Source organism: Siniperca chuatsi, linkage group LG17 (genome assembly GCF_020085105.1).
Source record: "Siniperca chuatsi isolate FFG_IHB_CAS linkage group LG17, ASM2008510v1, whole genome shotgun sequence".
NCBI lineage: Eukaryota > Metazoa > Chordata > Actinopteri > Centrarchiformes > Sinipercidae > Siniperca > Siniperca chuatsi.
In genome coordinates this window covers 21,030,857-21,055,751 of record NC_058058.1, presented here as the reverse complement: position 1 = coordinate 21,055,751, position 24,895 = coordinate 21,030,857, and the positions used below count along the sequence as shown (strand labels likewise).

General features: G+C 39.2%; 1 protein-coding gene across 1 annotated transcript; it reads right to left on the bottom strand.

Moving 5' to 3' along the window:
- Positions 1 to 1,670: 1,670 nt before the first annotated feature.
- lpcat1 (lysophosphatidylcholine acyltransferase 1) lies at positions 1,671 to 23,787 on the bottom strand. The gene is made up of 14 exons (XM_044171732.1): positions 23,498 to 23,787; positions 14,522 to 14,661; positions 14,129 to 14,343; positions 12,934 to 13,046; positions 12,637 to 12,697; positions 9,093 to 9,151; positions 7,145 to 7,179; positions 6,858 to 6,912; positions 6,546 to 6,628; positions 5,752 to 5,877; positions 4,185 to 4,338; positions 3,513 to 3,611; positions 3,297 to 3,438; positions 1,671 to 2,825 (listed from the first exon to the last, which is right to left on the bottom strand). Exons 1-14 carry the CDS (start codon positions 23,582 to 23,584, stop codon positions 2,698 to 2,700), a joined length of 1,497 nt encoding a protein of 498 aa, XP_044027667.1. The 5' UTR covers positions 23,585 to 23,787; the 3' UTR covers positions 1,671 to 2,697.
- Positions 23,788 to 24,895: the final 1,108 nt, after the last annotated feature.

Here is a 24,895-nt window from a genome sequence, read left to right as displayed (position 1 = left end):
AGTTCTCTTTTAAATAAAAAAAAGTACAGTACAATAACTTAGAATTGTAGTAGGCTATAAGTGGATTTACTATAATGTGCAACATATAACTGAATTTACTATAATGTGCAACATAGTGTCTTTTTAACTTGTTATATCTAATTTCATAAATTTTTGCTAAAAAACGGGTCTTTCTTCCACCTTTTTGGCCGCTCCAAGCACCCATACCGTAACATCACGAATAGACGCTCATCAAAATCCAATCGGCGACTGGCTTGACCGGGTTTTCGCAAGCGACGTACGGCTCACTTGACGGCAGCGACTTACTGGACTCGACGCAGGTTGAGGAAATGTTTGCTGGGTAACTGTTAAGATTTCGCTGCATGCTTGCTAACTAGCTGTCATGCACTCACTTAATATTTGGAAATATTTTAATATTAATATTTTCAATGAAATCATAATTTATATATTTTTTCAAAGTAACTGAGCTAACTACTCCACAATCGTTCCACATACCCTCCTGATACAAGTACTCATGGTTAGGAATAACAGAGGTAGATGTTTCAGACTACAGATCCCATTTGATAAAACCTTTACTGTCATCACACTATCCCGTATTAAACACATAGCCTATAAACTAAAACGTTAATTCAAAATATTTTAACTGCCTCCACAACCTGACACATAAACAGAGACAACTGTTGGTGGAGCTGGATCTTTGACCCTGCAAAGTACAGTAACCACAAAGGATCTCCAGTGGATGTGCTGTGATGTTTCCTCAACTCCAGTCACTGGGATTAGATCCAGGTTGTGTTTACTGTAGAGGGGATTTTGCTTGGCCGGGATGACGGCTGGAGATGGATCCACAAGTACTGTGTACAGATTCCAGCCCTCCTATGTGGTGGGCTGCAGGCTGCAGCTGCTGTCTTTTATGGCCGTTTCCTTTGAGGCAGGAGTATCTGAGAGAGACTGCAGAGAGGCAGCGCTCAATGAGCAATTTATATGTTCTCAACAAAGCTTCTTCCTTAGACCCTGAAGGCAGGTCTTAATTGTTCAACATGATATCTCCACTCCCCCTCTCCCTCTACTCTTTCTTTGACTGTTTTCTTCTCCCTCCTCCCACCCACCCTCCCTCCAGCTATTAGGAATTGGATTTGGAGCAGAACGATCCATTTAGTCTCTCTCCTCCATCTCTATCCCTCTCTCCCTGCTTCCACACCTCCTCTCTAGGTTTCTCTCATCAAAGCCCAGGCTTAATCTGTCTATTTTTACCTGAAGGAATGAAAGGAAGGGATGAGGTAATGCTTTTCCTGTCCATCAGGTGGGCAATGGTGCATGGGCTCTCTGGTGTGTATTGCTTGGGGAGCTAGCACCACCATGTGGACTCAGAAAAGATGAACCAATATGAAAGCAATAGCAGGGAGGTACGGCCTGGAAACATGTACTGGATGAGTCAAGGGAAACACAAAGAACTTGAGTATAGATGATATGGACAGAATCTACAGCTGAGTAAGTAAATAAAGCTATGAACAAAATTTCAGCGAGGTATTTATGAAATTTGAGAACCACTGACTTGATTCATGTCAGTACTGCAAGTCAGTTTGAGGGAGTCAAAAAGTCAAACCACCTTGAGGTGGATGTGTGAAAGCAGAGCGCCTCCTAGTGGATAAAGACAGTAGGTGACAACAACACAAAACTGAAACCATTTTATTTGGAAAATAAAAGCAAGGTGCTTTGATTTCTGCATTTAATTGAGAAATTAAACATTACAGGAACATTGCTGCTTTAAGGTACAAAATGTGTCAGTCCAGCGTAAACCATCTGAGATCTATATTTAACCCAGCAGAGACATGCACAGGCTTAGGAAAATGAAGATATGGTATGTGTAATATCTATCTGTCTGAGGTTTAAAGGAATGCCAAACAATCCTCCTCTTAAACGAATAAGAAAAACTAGACTGTTTAAAAAATATTTTTTCTTGAAGGTGGAGAAAAACTATTTTTGGAAAACAGTATGGACATTAAAATTTAGCAAAATAGCCATAACATTACCAAATAAAATATAGAAACATAGTTGGATGGTCAACCGTCAACGCTTTTTTTGGTCAACCTTTCTTTTTTTGCAAGGGTTCTTGGTTTGTGTATTTATGGCAGTGACACAGCTGCTTGAAGTGAGGAATGATTTCTCTGGATTAAGTGGCAGATTTTATTTTTTTGGTGCTTTTGCTAAGTATTTGTAACATAGCTTGGCGTGTTCCAAGTCTTATCAGAATGGCAGCACAGTGTATATCCTGAACCTTTTTACCTGAAAGTAAAGCTTCTATGTACACTATGTAAATGAAGAGCAGCAGGTCCGTTTGCCTAAGACCCCTCCTTTTTATCAACTAATTTCTTAAATATCTGTACTTCATACATAAGAAAATAAATTAAAATTAAATAATATATTTGCAGAGCAGAAAAAAAAACATGTTTCCTTATATCATAATGAGGACAAAAAAAAGTTCAGAAGTGAACTGAGATAAGTGATGGAGAGTAGTAGTATCATCTGTGCTGCACTGATCCATCGTTATCGCGCTGAACAACTTTGTTATTCTCCTTCTATTCCTCTTTCTCTATCTGCACTTAAAGGCACAGAGGTGGTAGGCAAGCTGCAGTATTTGGAGATGCTGTTACATCAGATAGAGAAGGTAAATAGAGTGGTTGGATTAGAGTCCCTTTTTCAGTCGTCTTTGTTGTGGCTCTGGCCATTGCAGCTCTTTGGTCGGCAGAGTTTGCGCGGATGGTCGATAAAATCAAGGTACTCATGGACGAAGTGTGGGTGCTGCTCGATAAAATGATGAATTTCATCTGGAAAAGGGGGCAAACGTAGAAAATGGTGTTAAATGTTATTACTACCGTCAGTTAATGTTATGGTTTTACATTATTAAATTAAGTGTAATTACTATGATGATTCCAGACCATTACAGAGAAGATTAACAGCTTCCATTCATCTACTACATTTTACATTGTGTGCAGATGGGAAATATGGGAGAAATTGCTTTATAGGACAATAGAGAAAGAAAGAGTGTACAGAAAAGCTTTGATAGGTTCTAGGAAAGGCAGATGGCGAAGTTAAAGGGCCCTGCAAAAATCAATGACAGACGGTGCTTATCCTCATCAGTGAAGCAAAGAAGAAATCAAATGTGATGGTGACAGCACAGAGGAAGCGGGGACACACTGATAGATGCTGTCAATCATCACCACAATGGTCTCATATGTACAAAGGTATCACAATTCATTTTGTACTGAAGTTGAAAAATAACAAATACTGGGTCTTACCGTATGTGATCTTTTCTGTGTCAGGTCTGCAAAGCGCTAAAGACAGACCTGAAAGTTCCATCTTTTTCACCCCCAACATTATTTCCAAGATGGTGGTCAGCTCCTTCTGTAGGACTTCCCCGTTCTCCTCATTCTCATACATCTGCACACCAACATATTCTCAGTGCAATGACTTAAAACCTACCTCAAACCAGATGCAGTGGAAAATGTACTCACCTTGAAGGCCAATTTGAGGGTCTCCATTGACTTTGATGGTCGATAAATGGTAGACAGAGCAATAACATAATGTCTGATGTCTATCTGTCCGTCTCCATGCTGGGAACAAAATTATCTTAATGAGCGGAAATAGCAAAGAAACTAATATAATCCTATCAGAAAATGTAATTTGCTGCAAATTTGTAATCATCTCTAGTTTGAAAGCATGTAAACTAAACTGGATAAAGAAAGCATCATCACACAAAAGAATCGGCACCACTGTTATATTTGTAATTCACTTTCATTTGTAAATGCAGTCACAATCACACAACTGTACACTTATTGACATTTAGCAGACTGCAGACACTCCACAAGGGGGAGCTGATCAGTCATTGTCAGACCAGTTCTACACATGAAACACCTATACAGCTTGTCTGACATAGGAAAGTAATAGTGATACTGTGTCAGTTTTTTGTGGCTCGTGACTTTCCTATTAGGGCTTAGGGCAAGGTTTGGAACATCTTGCTATACAATTTAGCTGGATCAGCATAATCTTTAAATCTCTACTTTTATACTCTTTTACCAGTTTGTAAACTCATTGTCTGTTATTATACATACTTGCCTGTATTCATTTTAAAAAAAAATTAAAACAAAGAAAAAGTCTCTATTGTACCTTGAATCTCTCTGTGTTACCTGGTCAAAGAGGCTGTGGACTTGTGTGAGTGTCTCTGTAACTGGCAGGTTGAGGAACTGAGCAAAGTCCTCCAAACCCAGCCTGCCTCCCTGCAGCTTTCTGGCTCTTCTGGCCTGCTCCTCCAGCACTTTGTCTTTAGTTCCTGCTCTCAGCCTGTTAATACACAGGGGACCAGAGAAAATACAAAGAAATCACATCATGTATTAGTTAGTCATACTGTTAACTATGTGTGTGACATATAGGGAAACAAGGTTTGTTAGATTAAAGCAGATAAATGTCTAAAAGCAAAAGTGTGAGTAATGTATTCATATTCTATCTTCTACACCTACCGTATTTTGGCTTGGAATTGTCTCAGTTTGACCTCCTATTGCACACTGACTTGAACTTTTGTTATCTATTCTATTTTTTTAAATGTATAAACTATCAAAGATTTATCTGCAAGACTTTATTTTCCTCCCATCAAGATGTTGTCTTCCTCACAACTCAATAGATTCCTTGATTGGATGTTGTAATTATTATAAAACCCATTTTAAAAGAAAATCAACTAATGAAGGGCCAACTGGGTTTTGCAAGAATGACACTTTCCATTACTTATCCTTTACTTATAATAATTCCTCATGATGAAGAGTTTAGTATTATTGTGGGAAGCCAAATCCAGAACTCAGATCTAGTCTTACTTTCCCATCATTAAAATGGCACGTACAGTACATACGATTCACATTTCTATACTGATTTAAGCTTTTTCGCCTTAATGAACCTCAAACTATGAATAAAATCTGTACTTTGACACAACAGCATATTTTTAGGAGCATGGCTAAATAAAACTTTCTGCATAAAATATTACAATTAAAAAGCAATACATAAATGTGGAAAAGAGATAGCTGGCGAAGAAGTGTCTCTATGTATCATCATCATAAACATGATGAAGAGATGGTGAGTCAGACACAATCATATGACTCTCTGTAAAGATTCCGTCAAACTCAGTATATAATCAAAAGAATGTTATTATTGGTTGTGCATACTATCCACCTAGTACTAACACAGATTATTTTAATGAGCTAATTAGCAAAGAAGGAGGAAAAATGATTCCTCTCGGGTATCTTTAACATTTATGCGCTCAAATGAGAAAAACACATGCTGACGACTGATGATTTTATAAATGCTCATTAATCCAAAAAACTGTGGGATTACCTTTTTATATCACTTATATCATCTCTAATTAACCAAATAATCACATGATATGCTTACAGATACCTGACAAATTTCCTATTTTAATGTATCCCCTGAATATAAAACCTGATTGCAGCGAACTAATATCTGTGGCATCTTTAAAAAATATTCAGTCTTGGCAGAACATTTGTGCTATGTAACACCAAACCTTTCCTCATTTGATTAGAATGGATCGACTCATATTATTCTTGAGAAGCACAGATCTCCCTTTGTGTGTTTCTGCCCTGCCACCAATAGGTGCCAGTGTTTCTTCACCTTCAGTGCCCAAAAAAGTCCTGGATCGCGCACCCACCCTCCACCCAGTCCGACCAGTCAGTCCAGTCCCCCTCCACTCACCCCCAGCGGCGCACCAGCAGGTTGAACTCGAGCAGGCTGCTGCAGTCGTATATGCACAGTGGACCCTGTGACAGGCTGATCTCACGGTCATCAAAGGACAGGTCTGTGAGTGGCAGCTGCAGCGCCCTGTCAGGACGGAGGGAAAGGTTTGTCTGCGTGTTACGGACATCCAAAACAAGCATGTGCAGATAGCAATCCGACACTGATCAAAGACACTTATGCAAACACACTAACACACTTTCTGACATTTTTGGCAAACAGGGCAGGGTTTTCCTTCTCCTTGTTGCATCATTGTGACATAATAATGTAACTTTCAACACAGAACTCCACTGATTTTACACATCAAAGTCTGTTTACAGTTCTTGGTAGTACTACTGTATGTGTGGGAAAAGTTGTATAAAACCTTTTGTAACTTTTAGTTTTCTTTACGTAATAGTCGACAGTAATGCAAAGTATATGCCATTTAAATTAAGAGCATAAAAATATTAAAATACAGCTATGGTCACTTCAGTGCAGCATGATTTGCTGACAGTTTTTTGATTTTCCACTCTGGGTGCTTGACACTCGATGACCAAAGTGTCATCAGTTACATGTGTCTTCATATTTACCTTCATCCATTGTTCATGTGTAAAAGGGCAATGTGAACAGAACACTAAAATGCCTAAAGCTCAAATGCAACATTGTATTATTTTCTGCTCTGATTTGGACTACGTAAACCAAGTGTGATAAAACAGCATAGCAGCATAATCCGACGCTGATCAAAGACACTTATGCAAACACACTAACACACTTACTTGGCCATGAGCTTTCTGACATTATTGGCAAACAGGGCAGGGTTTTCCTTCTCCTTGTTGGATGGAGTGTAAATAGGCAAATACTAAGGACAGAGAGAATGTTTACTTAATCCTGTTGTCCTGTCACAGAACTCCATACTGGGTCGCTATATAATAAATATAGAATTACACATATAACATTCAGTACATTAGATGGACAGTATCTTTTTAATTTTAAACTAATATTTCTCTCAATTAGGAAAGAAGATTGACGATACTGTGACAAAAAAGGAAATCAAGTTTTAGTGACTTCTGGCTGACTAAACCACTCACCTCTATCTCCATGGGATTATGAGGCTGGCACAGAGTGAGCCATAGGATCTTGAACCTGGAAGACAGAAGAGTTGGCTTTGTCTATACATGACGAGATAGTATCAGGAAGAGAATAATAATATGATGGATGGAGACAAGACTGAACACATAGCACTGTAGGTTTCCCTACAGCATCTTACCATGTTCATTCTTAATGTGTGTGTGTGTGTGTGTGCGTGCGTGCATTTGTTATGGTTTGTGGTGTGTGTAAGATTGTAGGTGTGTGAGAGAAAGACAGAAACACTTACGCTCCAGGACCTTGCCACGTCCATGAAACAGTATCCTGTGAAGAGGAAGGAGAAAGAGGAAATGGCTCAGGACAAATACACAAACACAGAAGCCTCACATGAACTTCTTTAACTTCCTGGAATGGCTGTTTGTTATTTTTCTTAGTTGTGTGTGTGTCTATGATGACAGCTGCAGACCCAGTCACTTTATACATAAAATACTGTGATGTGCACTTTTTAGGCAGGATCTCAAATTACACATCCATTGTTAATGCTGCAGTTCTACGTTACTTAAAGTCCCCCTACAACCAAAAATGAGTTTTGCTTATTGTTACTTCGCTGTGATGTTTAAGCTTCACTGTGCAGAGTGATATATGTGCAGAGTTTGACACCTGAAGGCTGTTTTCACATTCATCCGCTGAAGGGGGACAGTTTCTCTGCGCTCACCTTTATCTTAGATAAACATGCGTTACGGGCGTGACTAGGTGACATCACAAACAGTTTGGAAGCCGATCATGATCCAGCATGCAACTTACACAAGTGTGATGTGGAAACTTGAAGCCTCCAGCACACATACACTGAGGATGAACTTTACAGTTAAGTAGGAGACACTGGAACCAATTTGCTACTAGATGTCAATATTTTTATAATTGCATCAAATATCAATGCTGACTTTTTTGATCAATTTGCACTTACAACTGCATCATTGTGACATGATAATGTAACTTTCAACACAGAACTCCACTGATTTTACACATCAAAGTCTGTTTACAGTTCTTGGTAGTACTACTGTATGTGTGGGAAAAGTTGTATAAAACCTTTTGTAACTTTTAGTTTTCTTTACGTTATAGTCGACAGTAATGCAAAGTATATGTCATTTAAATTAAGAAATATTAAAATATAGCTATGGTCACTTCAGTGCAGCATGATTTGCTGACAGTTTTTTGATGTTCCACTCTGGGTGCTTGACACACGATGACCAAAGTGTCATCAGTTACATGTGTCTTCATATTTACCTTCATCCATTGTTCATGTGTAAAAGGGCAATGTGAACAGAACACTAAAATGCCTAAAGCTCAAATGCAACATTGTATTATTTTCTGCTCTGATTTGGACTACGTAAACCAAGTGTGATAAAACAGCATACAGATAAATCCAAGACAATTCAGATAAGATCACATTTACAACAGGCCCATACGTGACATCTAGGCACTTTCAACTGATGCTATCAGCTTCACTTCATGCAGTTTGGTGTTGTACTGTCGATTCACTAACAATCAGTATTTTGTGTGATTTGTTTCCCATGTTTGTGGTTGGCTGTAGATTGTTTATTGTTGTCTCCAGATGCAAAGTTTCTCTACAACTAAATGAACAGATGGAAACAGATGGAATGGTAACACTTCTGGTGGTGTACATAAACCGAATCTGTACAAGAATATACAAACTATGGACAAGTTCCTGTTAGTGTGGTTTATTCAGGTTTTCTTTGCCTCACTTAACTGCCTTGTATTGCCACATTGTCACTAAAGTCTGCACAGTGACTAAACTCAGCAGAAAGAGAAACAGTGACAAAAGCTTTTTAGGGAAACAGACAAGAAAAACTAGATAATAAGAACTGCATTATTCATGAGAGAGACGAGAGGTGCCGAGAGAGACATGACGTGTGTGTGTGTGTGTGTGTGTGTGTGTGTGTGTGTGTGTGTGTGTGAGTGTGAGTGTGAGTGTGAGTGTGAGTGAGAGAGGTGGATGAAATATCATCCTACTAGAACATGAAGTCATTCAACACAAGAGGAACACATACTAACGTGAGGGAAAGAAACCATTACATCACAGGTGTGTGTGTCAGAATGTGTAGGTTTGTTTACATGGTGGGGTTTTCTTTTTTGGTGGAATCAGGCTGAGCTTGAACTATGTCCAACGTTAGAGGTATGGAGCAGGTATCGAAAGGATTAAATTAAAATGTTTTTACCAGTTTGTTTGGGTAGCGTAGCACCACAGGCTGCACTGGGAGTCCTGGTATGAAAGCACCTGAGAAACACAAGCGATGGAGGGAGGTGGTGAGAGGACAATAGAAGAGAAAAAGAAAATGTGAACTGTATCAAGAACAATATTTCTAATAATCATGTATGCAAATAAAATTAATGAAACTGTATTAACCAGATTTTTATTCAATTACTACATGCATATATTAGTAGCAAAAATGTTATTACTATAAATAAAAATACTACATTGTTTTGGCAAAAGGGTTTTCTACAGATTTTAAGTGACTTCAACATAGCAGAGAGACAGAACAATGTATTGGTCTAAGTTGTGTACTGGTTTAGATGAGTAACAAGCTGACAACCTCAAGATAACCTCCAGCCCTGGCAGACGAGCTCTCTATTGAGATTCTATAAAGTCCTGCTGATGATAGACAAGCTGAAGCTACATACAGTATTTAGTACTGGACAAAGCCATATTCAAGCTACTGGGTGAGCTTTGAATAGGTAACAATGGGATAAGAGTATTTTCTGCTGAAAACAGCTGCCTGTTGCAGTTGGATACAAGGTTGATGAACCAAAAGTGAATCAAAACAGTTGAGGACTGTAAAACCAAAGCAATGAGCTGAAAGGCCAAAACTATTCTTTCAGATTGTGGAAATATTTTAATATTCTGAATATTTTCACTGGAACAAAACTAGATAAAATGGATTCAAGATATAATCTGTTCAGTGTTCCCTAGAAATTAAATATACCGTTGTGCAATGGTGAACAACACATCAAACTATGTAAAAGTTCAATTAAAGTTAAAGAGTTCTGCTGCAAGATATATTTAAACATTTAGCTTAAATATGTCTGTGAGGCTGGTTTCACTACTGCTTTAAGATGACACCCATGAAGGTGATGTAGTAAAACGTTCCACAGCAGAGAACACTTTGTGTTGAGAACATCCCTGTGTCTACACCTTCTGAATAATAATGTGACTATAGTGAGGGGACAGACAGGGAGAGAAGGGTGAACATGAAAGTGACGGCTCTATTAAAAGGCCTTTTGAAGACTGGAGGTATCTTCAGAGCACATCATACACAGGTGGCACCATTCATATTAAAACACACAGACACACACACGCACACACTGTCGCTCTGTTGTGCTGGGAGCCAGTGAAGAGACATAACTAGAGGAGACACATCCAGAGAGGACTGGTAACACACAGCAGACAGATCAAGCTGGACAAACACACAGACACACACACACAACCAAAGCAGGACAAAGTGTGACCAACAGGGCTTACTGGGAATGACAGAATTACAGACTGGAAGAAAGTGGATTAGACAAAGCAGGCAGGGAACAATGGCTGACAGCATAACACACACACACACACACACACACACACACACAGGATGTGAGCCGAAAAACAAGCCCAAAAAAGATTGGGTGCAACAGTTATGTGTCCTGTTGAGGTGTCCCTAAGCAAGACACTGAACCCAAACCTGCTGGGCCAACATAAAATGAATTTGCCCAGACCTCTACACCTGGAGTTGGCAGCTATGCAGTCAACCCCATGCATAAATAATCATTTACAAGTCCAGACACACTAAATGAAATGAATACTGAACAAAGTGATCACACACAGTCTCTCTATTAAGAAACGACACACCCCTGGCTGGAAATTACCAAGAACAATAACCAAATACTGTTCTGAGCTGTGGTTTGGACAATTATTATATCAGCTTTTCTGGAGAACACCAACCCTCATTTGGACTTTAGGTAGATCATAATTTTTGTTATATACTAACAACTTTAGCCACTGGACAAAAAAGATGTTGGTTCCCTAACCTAAACACACAAATGAACACTATAAACTTCCCAAATGTAATCGCCATCTGTAATACATAAGAAACAACTTCTTTGGAGTTATGCGTAGGTTGAACAAGACTAAGGGTCTGTCCCAATACTACACGCAGCATTTGCGAGTAGTCAAGTGTGTACTTGTGTGATCTGTTACCAGAAATTTCCACAGTGCCCACGTGCCCGTTAAGACCGCAAGCGTGTGGAAATCTATCAAAGCTCGCTAGGACAGGCTTGATAAATGAGGACAAACATAAATACAAATACTGTACATGGCTCAACCAAGCTCAGATGTTTTGTTAAAACAAATAAGTAGGATCAAGCAAACAGTATTACAGTTACAATCAGATGCCATTCCAAAGCTGAGCAGAGTAATACAATTAATCAAGCAATGAAATTGCTTGAATCATGTGGGTCTACTGTACATAAGAGACATAACATGATAACACTTTGCATGGTTTCTGTCTAAAAAAGGACAGAACATATTTCAAACCTTTGATAAAAGGATTTGATATTTGATATTTATGTTGACAGTGTCAGATATGCAATATTATTCTGTGGAGGTTCTGCCATAACGTTGTAGTGTTTGGACATCAATAATAATGTTCACACTGAATCCAACATGTCATAAACTTAAGTGCGCATCAAGTGTGGATTAAGTGAGCTGTGTGTTTTGGTATTTTTCCGACGTGGGAAACACTTGCCTACTACCTACCGCCGCATGAACGTGCTCAAGATCGGCTCTGTGAGGCTGTACAGCTGGGCTTTTAGCTAAATGCTAACATCAGCATGCTGACATGCTCACATTGACAATGCTAACATGCTGATGTTTAGAAGATATAATGATCACTATCTTAGTTTAGCCTGTTTAGCATGCTAACATTTGCTAAATAGCATTAAACACATAGTACAGCTGAGGCTGATGGGAATATATATATATATATATATATAGTGTTTTAAATATATTATATTTTATTGTGTTAATGTTTCATATATTTTGTCCCAGTTGTTTACAGCCTGTTTCTTTTAATTTGTGCAGCACTTTGGTCAACATTTGTTGTTTTTAAACGTGTTTATAAATACATTTGACTTGATAAAGCAAAGTATTGGATAATTTGAAATTTTGACCTGATGATGGCGACAGAAGAAAAAGTCGGGATACGTCGCCTGTGATCCATGAATGTCTGTACAAATATAGTATCAATCCATCTAGTAGATGTGAAGTGAAAACTTTGACCTATTGATGTTCAGATACTGAGATGAGTTGTTGGACCAAAGTGGTGGACTGACCGACCAACCGACCGACTTTATTATTTGGGTCAATAGAAATAAGCACAGAAAAGCAAACCTACGGAAAAAGACAAGAGGCACTGCAAAGATTATGTGACTGCCCTTATAGTCCCATTAAAAGAATAAGACTTTTTCCATCTATTACAAGGGTATATCTGTGGAACATGGTAGATTTAAGTTGTGAAGTGTCTCTTTTTGGACCATTTATGGAATGATACGTGATTATGGCCCCTACACATTGTCATTTGGTATATTTGGTTTAAGTTAAGAGGAAATAAAAATGCCCTTACCGCAATAGGGTAAGGACACACACACACACACACACACACACACACACAAGGGTACCTTCCACCTGGTTTCATGATGGCTAAAGCAGGAAGGGGACTGAACACATACCAGCCTTGAACAAGATGAGACCCGACCTGTTGGTGCACGTTCCCTCTGGGAATATCATGATCTGGAACAAACAAACACACATTTAAGTGTACATACACACACACACACACACACACACAGATGCATCTGGATCTTATTCATTGTTTTAAATTGTCCTTGATCTGTGTGAACTGTCTGTGACTCACTGCATTTATGCTATCACCTTTCAATTCCCATGCAGTGTGAGATCAGTTTTCTCTGTGTGAGTGTTATATGTGTGTGTGTGTGTGTTTTTTTGTGCATTTTCATGTATGTTACCTGAGGCCACTCCCCTCCAGACCCGGCTCTCCGCTTGATCTCCTCGACAGTTTTTCTTCTGGAGTCCTGATCCGACCGAAACACAAACACTGGCCTGATGTAGCTGATCAGAGCTGGGAGGACAATGGTGAAGAGAGAGATTTTGGATATATGCCAGAACAAGAGCGAAAACACAAAGTAGTAGTACTACAACTAGAAGAAAAGCTAATAAAGTGGGAGCATTAGCAGTACACAAATTTTCACCCTGATGTTACATCCCAATCCTTCCAAAAGTTGATGTTTTTTGCTGCAGGAAGACACTGTTCAGTATAGTTTGCTGTAAACGAGGTCATCTTGAGACAAGGACAGCTCAGATATTGCTTGCAGTAATAGAAATGGAAGAGAAATGGGGAGAATATGTCCCAGAATAATAAAAAATGTCTGTTCTATTGCAGATCTTTTAAAATCAGATTGAACCCATTTTTTAATATTCAAAATCATGGATTTTTACCATTTAAATATGTGACTGTATTATTGAAATGTCTGTATGTTAAATGGATTCATTGATTTTCAATCTTCTTAATTCACTCGCATAGCCCATAATTATGAGCACAGACCAAACACATAGGACTCATTCTCTACCATGCAGGCAGCTAGTGATAGTCCTATAGTTATCTGCAGCACCCTGATGTTTAACTGCAGTAAAATATTACTGGAAAATGTCAGAATCCATAATTACCAGTCATGGACCCAGCATAGTTTTTGTGTAAAGGATGGCCATTTCTGACAGTCTTAGCTGTCTACCAAACTATAACCAATGTGCTACCTAATGCCTCGATGTACCGTCTGTCTCAGAAAGCTCAATCTAAATTAAGAGAATTGAATTTTAATTTGAAAAACCAGATTTGAAATGGCTGTTATTCTGTATTTAATTCAATACAAACCCCAAAATATTTTAAGCCAGACCATTTACCTTTTGGCCAAGGAAATTCACTCTTTGAATGTATTTATTCAACATATTACAGCGGTTCAGAAAATGTCAAATTCATGTCATTCAAATACAAGTTTAAGTTCTTTTCATATTACAGTGTACTAACTTCTACACAGCATTTTAAATTGTGTGCCAGCAGTTTGCATTAAATATGTTTAATATTATGGCACATACAGTACTGTAAATCTATGGGTCAGAGAGGTGATGGAAATGTGTATTACTCACTGCCCCAGACGGGAATGCTCCTGCTCTCCAGTTTGGTGACTATGGAGCACATGGTCATAGTGACTGGGATGGCATCAAAGTAGGAGGAGTGTGGTGCCACGGTGAGGATGGGAACTTCAGAGGGCGGGGCTCTTTCGCCTTTCACCTTGATCCAATGGAAACCTCCGCAAAACCACATGGCTCGCATGATCACTCGTAGACACAGGTCTATAAACCTGAGAAAAGACACACAAGACTGAGGTTGACAAAGGGCTTGTTTGTTTGGCTTTGTTTATCATAATGCTATTTACAGGATGCTGCAATTTTCACACATTTCTGTGTGATCCCATATGTTTTAGTAGCACATACACGCTTTGACACTTTACTACAAACATAAATATTCACCGGACATACCTCCTCCACCACGACTGTGGCTCAAAGACAAAATCTGAACGTCCCAGGGAGGCTGTGAAGGCGAAGGGCCACGCCAGCAGCATGAGGAAGGACACCAGCAGCAGCCGCACTGGGAACACTGTGACAGACATCAGTCCTATCTGAAGAGAGAGAGGAAAGAGACAGGGAGATATGAACAGTCACATTGTTAACATTCCACTGCACAAGTGACTGTACCATCGTTTGACATTCCTATTGCTTTTTAGCCAACTGTCAAAACAATAATGACTTGAAATCTGAACATTCGTATACAGCAGAAAAATATGCCTGCACAGAACAGAAAACCAAAAGTCCAAACACAGTTTTTCTTTTAATTTCAGGGAAAAAAACACATCATCTATTCCTTGCTACCTATTTTGGATTACGCTGATATTGTGTACCTTTTACCGTTAATGTTATTTACAACAGTTTTTTTTGTGATAAACTCTTGGACACAAACACTTTCTTGCTCTCCAGTATCACCCTATCCCATATGCATGTAGCTACCAATCTACCTTCACTACAACTCTTGGTGAAGTTAAGGAAGTTATTTCATGCTACTTGCCTCAGCTCTTATTTCAATGTTTGTGAATAAATGTGCCAATTCAAAACAGTTTATGTACTTATTTTGAAATGCCTGTTTCATACCCATCGCAGTGATATGTATGAGGCTCTTAGTTACGTCTTTAAATGCCAAAAGAAAATTTATTTGGTTTTACATATATTATATAAAACTATTATATATACACTTTCAGTTTAAAATGTATTCATTTAAATTATATTACAAATTACATTTATTTCCAGCACTATACATCAATGTATTTATTTAGACAATCAGCTTAGTCTTGTTTACCTAAGAGTGTACAGCCATGCTGTCGACTCTGTAAGGCTGTTCTTAGGCACAGAGGTGCTTTGAGCTAAATGCTAACATCAGCATGCTAACATGCTCACAATATTGTCTGGGAACCATGAACATCTGTGCCAAATTTTATACCAATCCGTCTTGTAAATGTTGAGATATTTCACAGGATAAGTGAAAACTTTGACCTGCTGGTGGCACTACTGGAAATGTCAGAAGATCAACAAAGTTATTAAGATGCATCCTCTGGGGATCATGAATGTCTGTACAAACTTCCATGGAAATCCATCCAGTAGTTGTTGAGATATTAGAGCCTGGACCTAAGTGATGGTCTGTTTTAAGGCTCCCTTTGATTGGAATCATTTACCATTACACATAGGTCCATAATATCTTTTGGATTATTCAAAACAAGCTTTTTTTTTTGTATTTGAAATATTGCTTCTAATGTTCACTTTTACAATTAAGATTTAATGTCATGACAAAGATTTTATTATTGTTTTTGTTTGCTATTTGTCATGTTTTTTTCTGTGTATGTTCTTTTGGGAGCACCACCAAAAAGTTGATAAAATGTAATGACTTGTCAGGAGTCTCTTGATAAGGACAAAGCAGCTCAAGATCCTGTAAACAATACATTTGTTCAGAAAGGTAGGGGTTTGCTGACCGTTTGGTATTATCATATAAGGACTTTTGCCTTTGCATAACACGAGTGAGGTTTTACTGTATAAATAGTAAGGTAGGAAAATAGATAAGGCAACTCTGCAAACAGTGTATGAGTTCAGCCGCAGGTCATACAGTACAGTTTAAGTGTACTGAAGCCAGAATGCCACAGTAGAGATGACAAGTCAGCTGACTGACCTGTCATGCCTGTTCTCTTACTGTCTAATGAGAGAGATGCAGTGTTTGCGTGTGTGTGTGTGTGTGTGTGTGTGTGTGTTCCTCTCTTCAACTATCCATCCATCCATCCATCAATCTCTCACTCCCCATGTCTAATATCTAACCCCCTCCCTTCCTGCCACATCGTTCCTTTCTTTCCTGTGTGTTTCTCTCTCTCTCCAGAGGAGCCCAGGTGCACGCTGCAAGGCTGTATTAATAAATAAACAGTAATGGAGGTGATTTATGATGCTCTAACGCCTCTCCCTGCATCACCACCCCCATGCCTGACACACAGTGCACTCATCATCAGAGCTTAACAAATCCATCTGGGAGGATCCGCTGACATTTTCTCAGGAGGAGGCATGAGAATGAGCTGGGGAGGGGCAGAGGGGAGCAATTTCTAGTGTTTTATGAGCGTACCGGCCCATCCACCCCTGCTGTAAAAATACACTTATGCAGTGCTAGGCTCACTTCTACCCCACATCCTCACTATAAAAGTACTGATTACTGCAATAATCTGTGACTGTACTCCTCATATTTCTGTTACTTATCCAAATATAGAAATGAGCCCTCAAAAGCCTCCTCTTATGTGCAAGATTGTACAAAACACAGTGTTAAAGTGTACTTTAACAGTGTACTCTACCAAAATTTTTACACATGAAGATCAGTTTACTTGGCAGGAGTACTACTATTACTACAACTAAACAGTTTTATATTGTCTACTTTGGCTCTGAAGGGAGCTTTAAAAAAAACGTGATGATGTCATCAGGGTTATCTCAAATTGGGCTTGTGACTTCGAATTTTTTAACAAAAAGCCTGTTGTGGGTATTCACTATAGGCAGGGAGGGTCTAACAAAAGACGCTATTGAGTTGCATTATGGGAATTGTAGGATACATTAATTTTGGAGCTTGACCCATAGTTGAGACTAAAAGTCAGGATATCTCGGCATCTGTGGCATCGGTTTTGACCGTTCATTGTACATTTCCCACAATACAACTCAACTGCCAAAAGTTGGGTCGCAGATTCGAGTGTGTTATGCTAGTAGCGGCTAATGCTAGCCTCAAGCAGACATGAGGAGTGGGCTACAGGGGACGGGTAAGATCACATTTTTCTATCTCCAACCATCAGATTTTTTTCATTTTCAGACTTATAGTCTTCAGCACCAACTGACACTGATTCGAGTGACATAACATGAGGCAATTTATCAGATTTCGTGCAGCTCCCTCTGGAGCCTGAAAAAGGCTTTATACAACTTTTTTCCCATATACAGTACAAGTCCCCAAGACCTGTAAACTTTGATGTGTAAAATCGGTGGAGTGCCTCCTTAATGGAAGTGTATTACTTAATTGCCAGAGTGCCCCTTTGTTGGTTTACTAGTGAGAATACAAAGAAAAGTGAGAAAAAAAAATACTTCAAACACACAAGAACACTTCTATCCAGAGTCAATGAACCTGTCTGTAGATTTTTTTGTAAATTAGTCCAAAACCCAAGGTGTCCAGTATAAAATGAAACATAATGAAATACAACCATGTGATAAAATACACAATATAACGACAGTTTTAAATAACTCAATTATCTCACCTCAATATTATTATTAAACGTACAGAGTTCATTACTGGTTGTTTTTATTTCATTCCAGCAGTTTATATTTCAAAATGTCGATTTTCCAAAGTCTGTTACTTTTCCCACTGACTTTTCGCTTTTTTTCCATAATACCACTTTTCATTACAGTCTTTGTTCATCAAGACAAACAAGGCTGAGATAGTGATACGATTAGCTGTTGACTCATTTAGACAAAACCAACAGCCAATCACAGATGAAATACCATTTCACAATAATACTAATAATTTATTTGTGTCATTATCTTTTCTTAATGTAGAATATATTTAATTAATTTTGAACATTTTGGGTCCAAGTAGTTAATGACTAGTTATGATGAAAAGTCACCATCAAGTGTGACATTATATGTAAGTGAAATCAGAAAATGTACAAAGGCACAAAGAAAATGTCATATTGTCTACACTTAACGGTTATGTAGACTAAATAGCTGCAAATGTCTTTTGACCTGAGGGTAAGGTTCAGTTTTTTGCTAGGCCATTCTGTTGTACGTAAAATATTCAGGAGACTGTGGGAAGCCACAATGGTCCCATTGTCTCCAAATACACATACACAAACACACACACACACATTCTGTATGTACATATGGCAACATTAAAGCGGTCATGGGCCATTAAGGCATGGAGTCACTCAGCCCATCCTATAGCACTTCCGCTTTCTAAACGCACACACACGCCGTATATGTCAGACAGTTGCACTCTAATGCAAACAAGACATACCATGCATAACATGCAAAGGCAAACATTTGACACATACCATCACCTACAAATGTACACAGAGACACACATCAGGAGGGGCAGGGACGGAATAAAGCTGAGACAAAGCACCATCAATCTTATTAAAGGGATGCGTTTATTTTACATAGCCTAATCTAATTATTTATCAAACCTTAAACCTTATTTGAAATACCAAACTGAAGCATTTTCATTTGAAATCTAGCTACTGTTGGCTCACTAATAAAAGATAAACCTCATAGTTTGGCATAAGAGTTACCGAGGGTGACCAGACAAAATGCCCCACCTTCAAAAACTCACCAATAGAAAAATCAAGGAAAAACATATTAAAAGTAGTGGGAAGTGCAAAAACCAAAAATGTCGCTAGAGAAAAAGTCAGAAGATCACAAAAGCCAGTAAAATACATCATCTGGGAAACATGAAAATCTGTACAAAATTTCATGCCAATCCATCAAGTAGATGTCGAGATATTTCACAGAATAAATTACATTTTTGACCTGTTGGTGGTGCAAGAGAAAACGTGAGAGGATCACGTAAGTCATTAGAAAATCTGTAACAAATTCCATGGCAATCTATCAAATAGGTGTCAAGATATTTCACTCTGAACCACAAATGTCGACCTCATGGCGGCACTTCATCCTCTGGGGACCATGAATGTCTGTAAAAAGTTTCATGACGATCCATGCAATAGTTGTCGAGATACAGTATTTCAGCCAGGACCAACGTGGTGGATTGCCATCCCTGGAGTCACACCGCTAGCATGGCTGAAAAGACAGCTAGAGCGGCTCTGACCTTACTACTGGTTAGGGCTGTAACTTTTTCCAAAAATCAAGTTTGAACAAATTTGAAATGACACGCAATTTGTTCGAATGCGTTACTCCCAAACAAAACAACGTACCGCACTTTTCATTCATAGTGAGACTCAAATTGCTACAGTATTAATAACATAGAACACACAACATAAAGAAAATAGTAATAAGAGTTACAATCCCAATGGGCTGCATATCTTGCTCTCTTATCGGTGATAAGCAAGAGGCCTGCTGAAGCCGAGTGTGCCGAATAGTAGGCAGTCAGACGAGGTTGTACACTTGACGTTGCTCCGCTCGTCTGCGGTGCCTCCGCTGCCTCACTTAGTTAGTAGGTGAGTCCACCGATTTGATGTCGTTGTAGAGTAAGACAGCTGCTTTGCACAAAGTCGACAAACAGCCTTACTTTTGTTAGTTACCATCTATGTTGCAGAACCCAAAATACTTCCACGCACTGCTTCTCAGATGCTTTGGTGTCATGATTGTCTGCTTAGGATTGCTTTGCTCGCTAGCGTCCTCCATTTTCGTAGCAAACAACATAACATTACTAGCTTAGTTGACTCAGGTCAATAGGGCATGCAAAGGGTCAATCGTGTAGTTTTTCCCCACGTTCGAACTAATGTTCAATTTTCGAATAAACAGTGACAGCCCTACTACCGGTGATATGGCATGATGTCACTTGCTCTTGAGAGGAGTACAGCAGTACTATGATCCTTCTTTTCCAGCCTGAAAGGGCCACAGAAAACCTAATGTATCTTACTATATGTTGTACTATTCTATGTGTTGATCCAAACCAACAATTTTGAGAAATTATTTTCAGACCTGCTCAGACATAATATGACATACTTTTCCAAAGCCATGCCACATAACACCCAACTCCCCTGTGCAATGTGACCCAGTACACTTTTAACTGCTCCATACACCCTGTAGTGAAGGCCGATTGTCCTGGTTTAATTGTTTTCAATGAGCCGAGGGAAGTGTGTTCTAATTTCCAACTGGAGACCTAGGAAGCACTCAACCTGTCCTGTTTACGTAGTGTTTACTGTCATGTTGTTGGGGTACAGACTTCAGGTTAGCTTTGTCAGGCAGGGAGTTGTAGAACCTGTTGCACACACATACTGAGAAGGTTCCTAGTCCAATCTGTGGACATCGCTGCACTACCGAATGTCACAGGTATTTGGCTGCAAGCTGAAGAGTTGGCAGCCATGTCTTCACTGTTCAGCAAATGTGTGACTCAGCTGGAATGAGCGCTACTGTCTGTTTGTCTGTTTCACTTGCTGACCTAGTTGGCCCACAGTGCTGCTGATCATGTTTGCTGGAAGTTTGGAAAAAAAAAAATCCCAGGACGACCAAATGCCAGGGGGAGGGATGTGCTTCTGCATCAAGCAGCACCTGTCGTCTCAATATGACAAAAACCCACAGATTCCAAAGCAGACACACATACCTAGAAAAACACACACATCATGCAGTCAAATACATCTACGGCATGTAGGAAGTAAAGTTTTTGTTCAGGTAGAGCTCATGTTTGTTTGCATGGGACAATAAACAAACGTGACTTAGCCGACGACTAAGTCCACACGTGTGTGAAGTGGAAAAACACACCTAAGTGCCACATTTGAAGCAGGCAGTGGGAGGTGTGAACCAGACACGGAGACACACATGTTCCAGCTTACATTCACTGGACTTCTGCTGTTATCTGGCAGAGACACACAACTGTTTACAATCTACTGCAAACTCAGGCATGTACTAATAAATACATTCTTCCAGCCAGCCCAACACTGGGAAAAGTGTAGTTACAGCATTTAACAAGCCAAATTGAAGTGATTAGAAGGTCTTCACAAAGTCAAGCTTCAAAGCATGATTTAGTGCGGTGTACGCATGCAAAGTCAATAAGACAAAGGGGCAGGGTTTACCACTTTTCTCACTGGAACGTAATTGTTGGGAACTGACGGTGAAAACATAAAGGCCAATTTCCTGAGCCTTGTGCTTTGTATGTTTGCTCTGAATGGAAACAAACACCTCTGGGCCCTGGAGCTATGGAGAAACAGATACACCTGATGGGGCAGAGCAGAGGAAGTGTACTTCACAAAACACACCTTTGTTTTCAGTGCAACTTGTTTCAGGGGATTTCTTTTTCTTTAGAAAAAATTAAAAGAGGGTAATTGAAAATGCTTTGGAGTTCATCTCACCTTCGTAACAAACCCTCAATGAAAACATTATTAGTTTTCTATTTGCACAACACTAGATGAAATGACTCATTTAGTTCAGGTCAGTGGGACCACATTAGCAGTGTGTGTCGAGGACACTCATTCTGTCAGCAGACCCCACCAATCACTACGCATGAGAACCCACTGATCCATTGGTTGATTGATGAGGAGGTATTTCAGCCAGACTGTCCTCCTCCAACAGTGAGAAACCATCGATTTCAATGGTGATTTAGGATGTAACCACAGCTGTCCATCTGTAGTAAAACCAGCAGAGTATCTCACCTCCCACTTCCACGTTCATGTTTGGCCTGGTGCACACGCATTACTCTAACAAGTACTTTTAACATCTGCTTTATATGTGCAACCACTGTAGCGTGTAGAGTATCAGTCTGGAGGATGGATCAGTGGATCATCTAGAAGAGCCCTAACTGGAGAGATCCTAACCTTGACTTTAACCCAACCCAAACCATTAGTAACTCTTGCCACGCCATCCTGGAAACTGAGCCACTCTAATGAGGACTATCTGAGTAGACATAAAACTTGGTTAACTGCCTGCTGTCAGTTTACCCCTGTGCTAACACCTGAGTGTAAACACTGTGTGTCTGTATGTGTGTGTGTGTGTGTGTGGGTGCACGTTTGTGTGAGCGTGTGATGGTGCACGTGTGTGTGTGTGTGTGTGTGTGTGTGTGTGTGTGTGTGTGTGTGTGTGTGCACACATTCAATTGGATGAGTCAAAGGAAACAACTAGAAACAGAATGTAGACTGACAGAGGGAGAATGTGGGAGGAAGTTGAGTGCATGTTAGCCTGTTCAGCATGTCAGTATGACAAGTGAACAATACAATGATGTAAAAAAAAAAAAAAAAAAACCAGAAAAAAACAAAGCTTGGGTTTCGATTGTTTGGAGTGCACTGTGTGCTTCCCATTGTCGTTTAGGTGTGTAGTTAAAAATCAAATGCAAATGTCTGACATGCAAATTTGGTCAGTCAAGATTCAACTCTGGCTTGGCAGATCCTTCCAGGAAAATGTGGGGTAGTGGCTGGGCCCATAGTGACACCAGAAGTCTCAGATAACACTTGAAACACGTGAAATTGATAACGCAAAGATGATATGTGTGAAATCAAAAACTGTTAGCTATTAGTTTCCTTCCTAAATCCGAGCTAAATGGAAGACTGCACATGTGTTGCTCTTATCTCTGCGGATACTGACAAGCCCACTGAGGGCTAAACAGTTATTTGTTCAAAACTAAAAACTATATTTTCCAGTAGGGGTTCCTTCTGATAATAGAATCTGAAGTCAGTCTAAGATTAACCATGGATCAATATGGTTGTTTTCCCTTCACACTCAACAATGCAGAAGACAATATAAACCCCTACTAAATGTGAGAAGACAGAGGTAAAGTAATAGCATGGATTATAGTGAGCATGTATGAAAGCTTTGCTGAACCTGTTTCTTCTATTGAACTTGTTTGTTGTCATCCTTTAAGGACCACTTAAGGATGAGCCTTGCTCTCCGTTATCATTGACTATAACCAGGAAAACATGGAGGAACCACAGTTCCTAGATAGTCAGAAGATTGCCTCACTCCTCCTAAGTTTAAATAACTTCTTTCCAATGTTTTTTTTGTAACACAAACTTTACATTATTATCATTATTATTATTATTATTACATCACCAAAGTGTAAACTGGCCCACAAAACATACATCATAAAATCTGTGTCTGTGTGTCCTAACATGGTGGGTAAAGTTTAGGTGTTGTAAATTCTCTAAATACACAAGGCAACTGGCAGTAGCTTTAGATGAAGGATGATGTTTGACTATAGATAATTAATTTATCATTATCGTTATCTTATAATTGTCTTACCTTTATTTTCTCTGTCATGGTGAATTTCAGCTCGTGGACGAAAGGGTTTCTACCCAGTCTGGAGGGACGACTGTTTGATGACTTCATTGCTGACGACCTGACACCCAAAAAAAACAAAGACAAGTCGTGTCCAAAATGTCCCGTAACGTTAGCTGAGTTCGTTGTTTTGTGGCGCAGGACACTGCCTTCTTGTCTTTTTCAGTTCTGGTCCACCATCCTCTGACAAGAGAGAGTGATGTTAGGCGGGGAGGAGGTCTGGTCTAACTACAACAAGCTAGCAACATGAAACGAAGTGTCTTCCGGTTATGAGATTCAAAATAAAGTTCATGTGGCCGTGGTAGGAAATACAGCCTATTTTTAATGTTACAATGAAAAAAATGTGTTCCATCGTAGTGTTTGCACGCCCATTTATGTACCACATGCGATGAATTAAAAGACAAAAATAATTCTTTGAAAAGGAGCATGCAAGTTAGAGTGTGTGCCTCTTTATATTCAGTCTATGGTCAGTGCTTTAAAATATCGTTGAGCATGTTTACAAATCCCAACTTTGCTTAATCCTTCAAATGTTTGATACCATTTCTCTAAAATGTGTCATTGGAATGTGTATGTTATATTCTGAAATATACAAGCTTATAAGTATACTCAAAGATTGGCAAATACCGTAAACACCATCGTGTTCAAGCTTTTATTTTGAAAGCAATGACCAGCTGTGAAAACCTGGGGGCTATGTACTCACACCCACACGCAAGCCCGTGTCACGTGTTTCCTTAATAAAATATAAAATCAACCAGTTTAACTAATTACAAATACAACTATAAAGCTCTACTGGAGATGTCACTGTGAACTCACAACAGTGTAAGATAGACATTGTAGAGCCCTAGAAACGGTGCGATGTGATTTTATTAAGTATAAGTGCAGAATTTGTACTACTTGGGTGAACAAATATGAATTCATCCTTTCATAACAACATGAACCTTTTGAAGAGAAGTGGACATTTGAAATATTTAAGTCACTCATCTAAGCGACAATCAAAGACACACAGAAACACACACACTCATAGAACACACACTGTTAAGAAGATGATGATAAGAACTGTGTGACTCTCTGTGGAATGTGTGTTTGAGATGTTTGGGGTGATTTGCCTTTAGTGAGATTCAGTATGCATTTGATCCACCCATCAATTTCTGCAGTGTCTTCATCTTTGGAGCCACACAGGAAGCCACTAGCATGCGTTTGTCCATGCCTGTGTATTTCAGTGAAATGCCATTGGATAGTGGCAAATATTGGATCAATACCATCCTGGCTGTGCTCTGTGGAAATTAATTATACAAACCTTAAGATAAAATCAGGTGTTGTGTTGTTAGTTGTTCCTCCATCAGTAAATATATATTTAGGAAA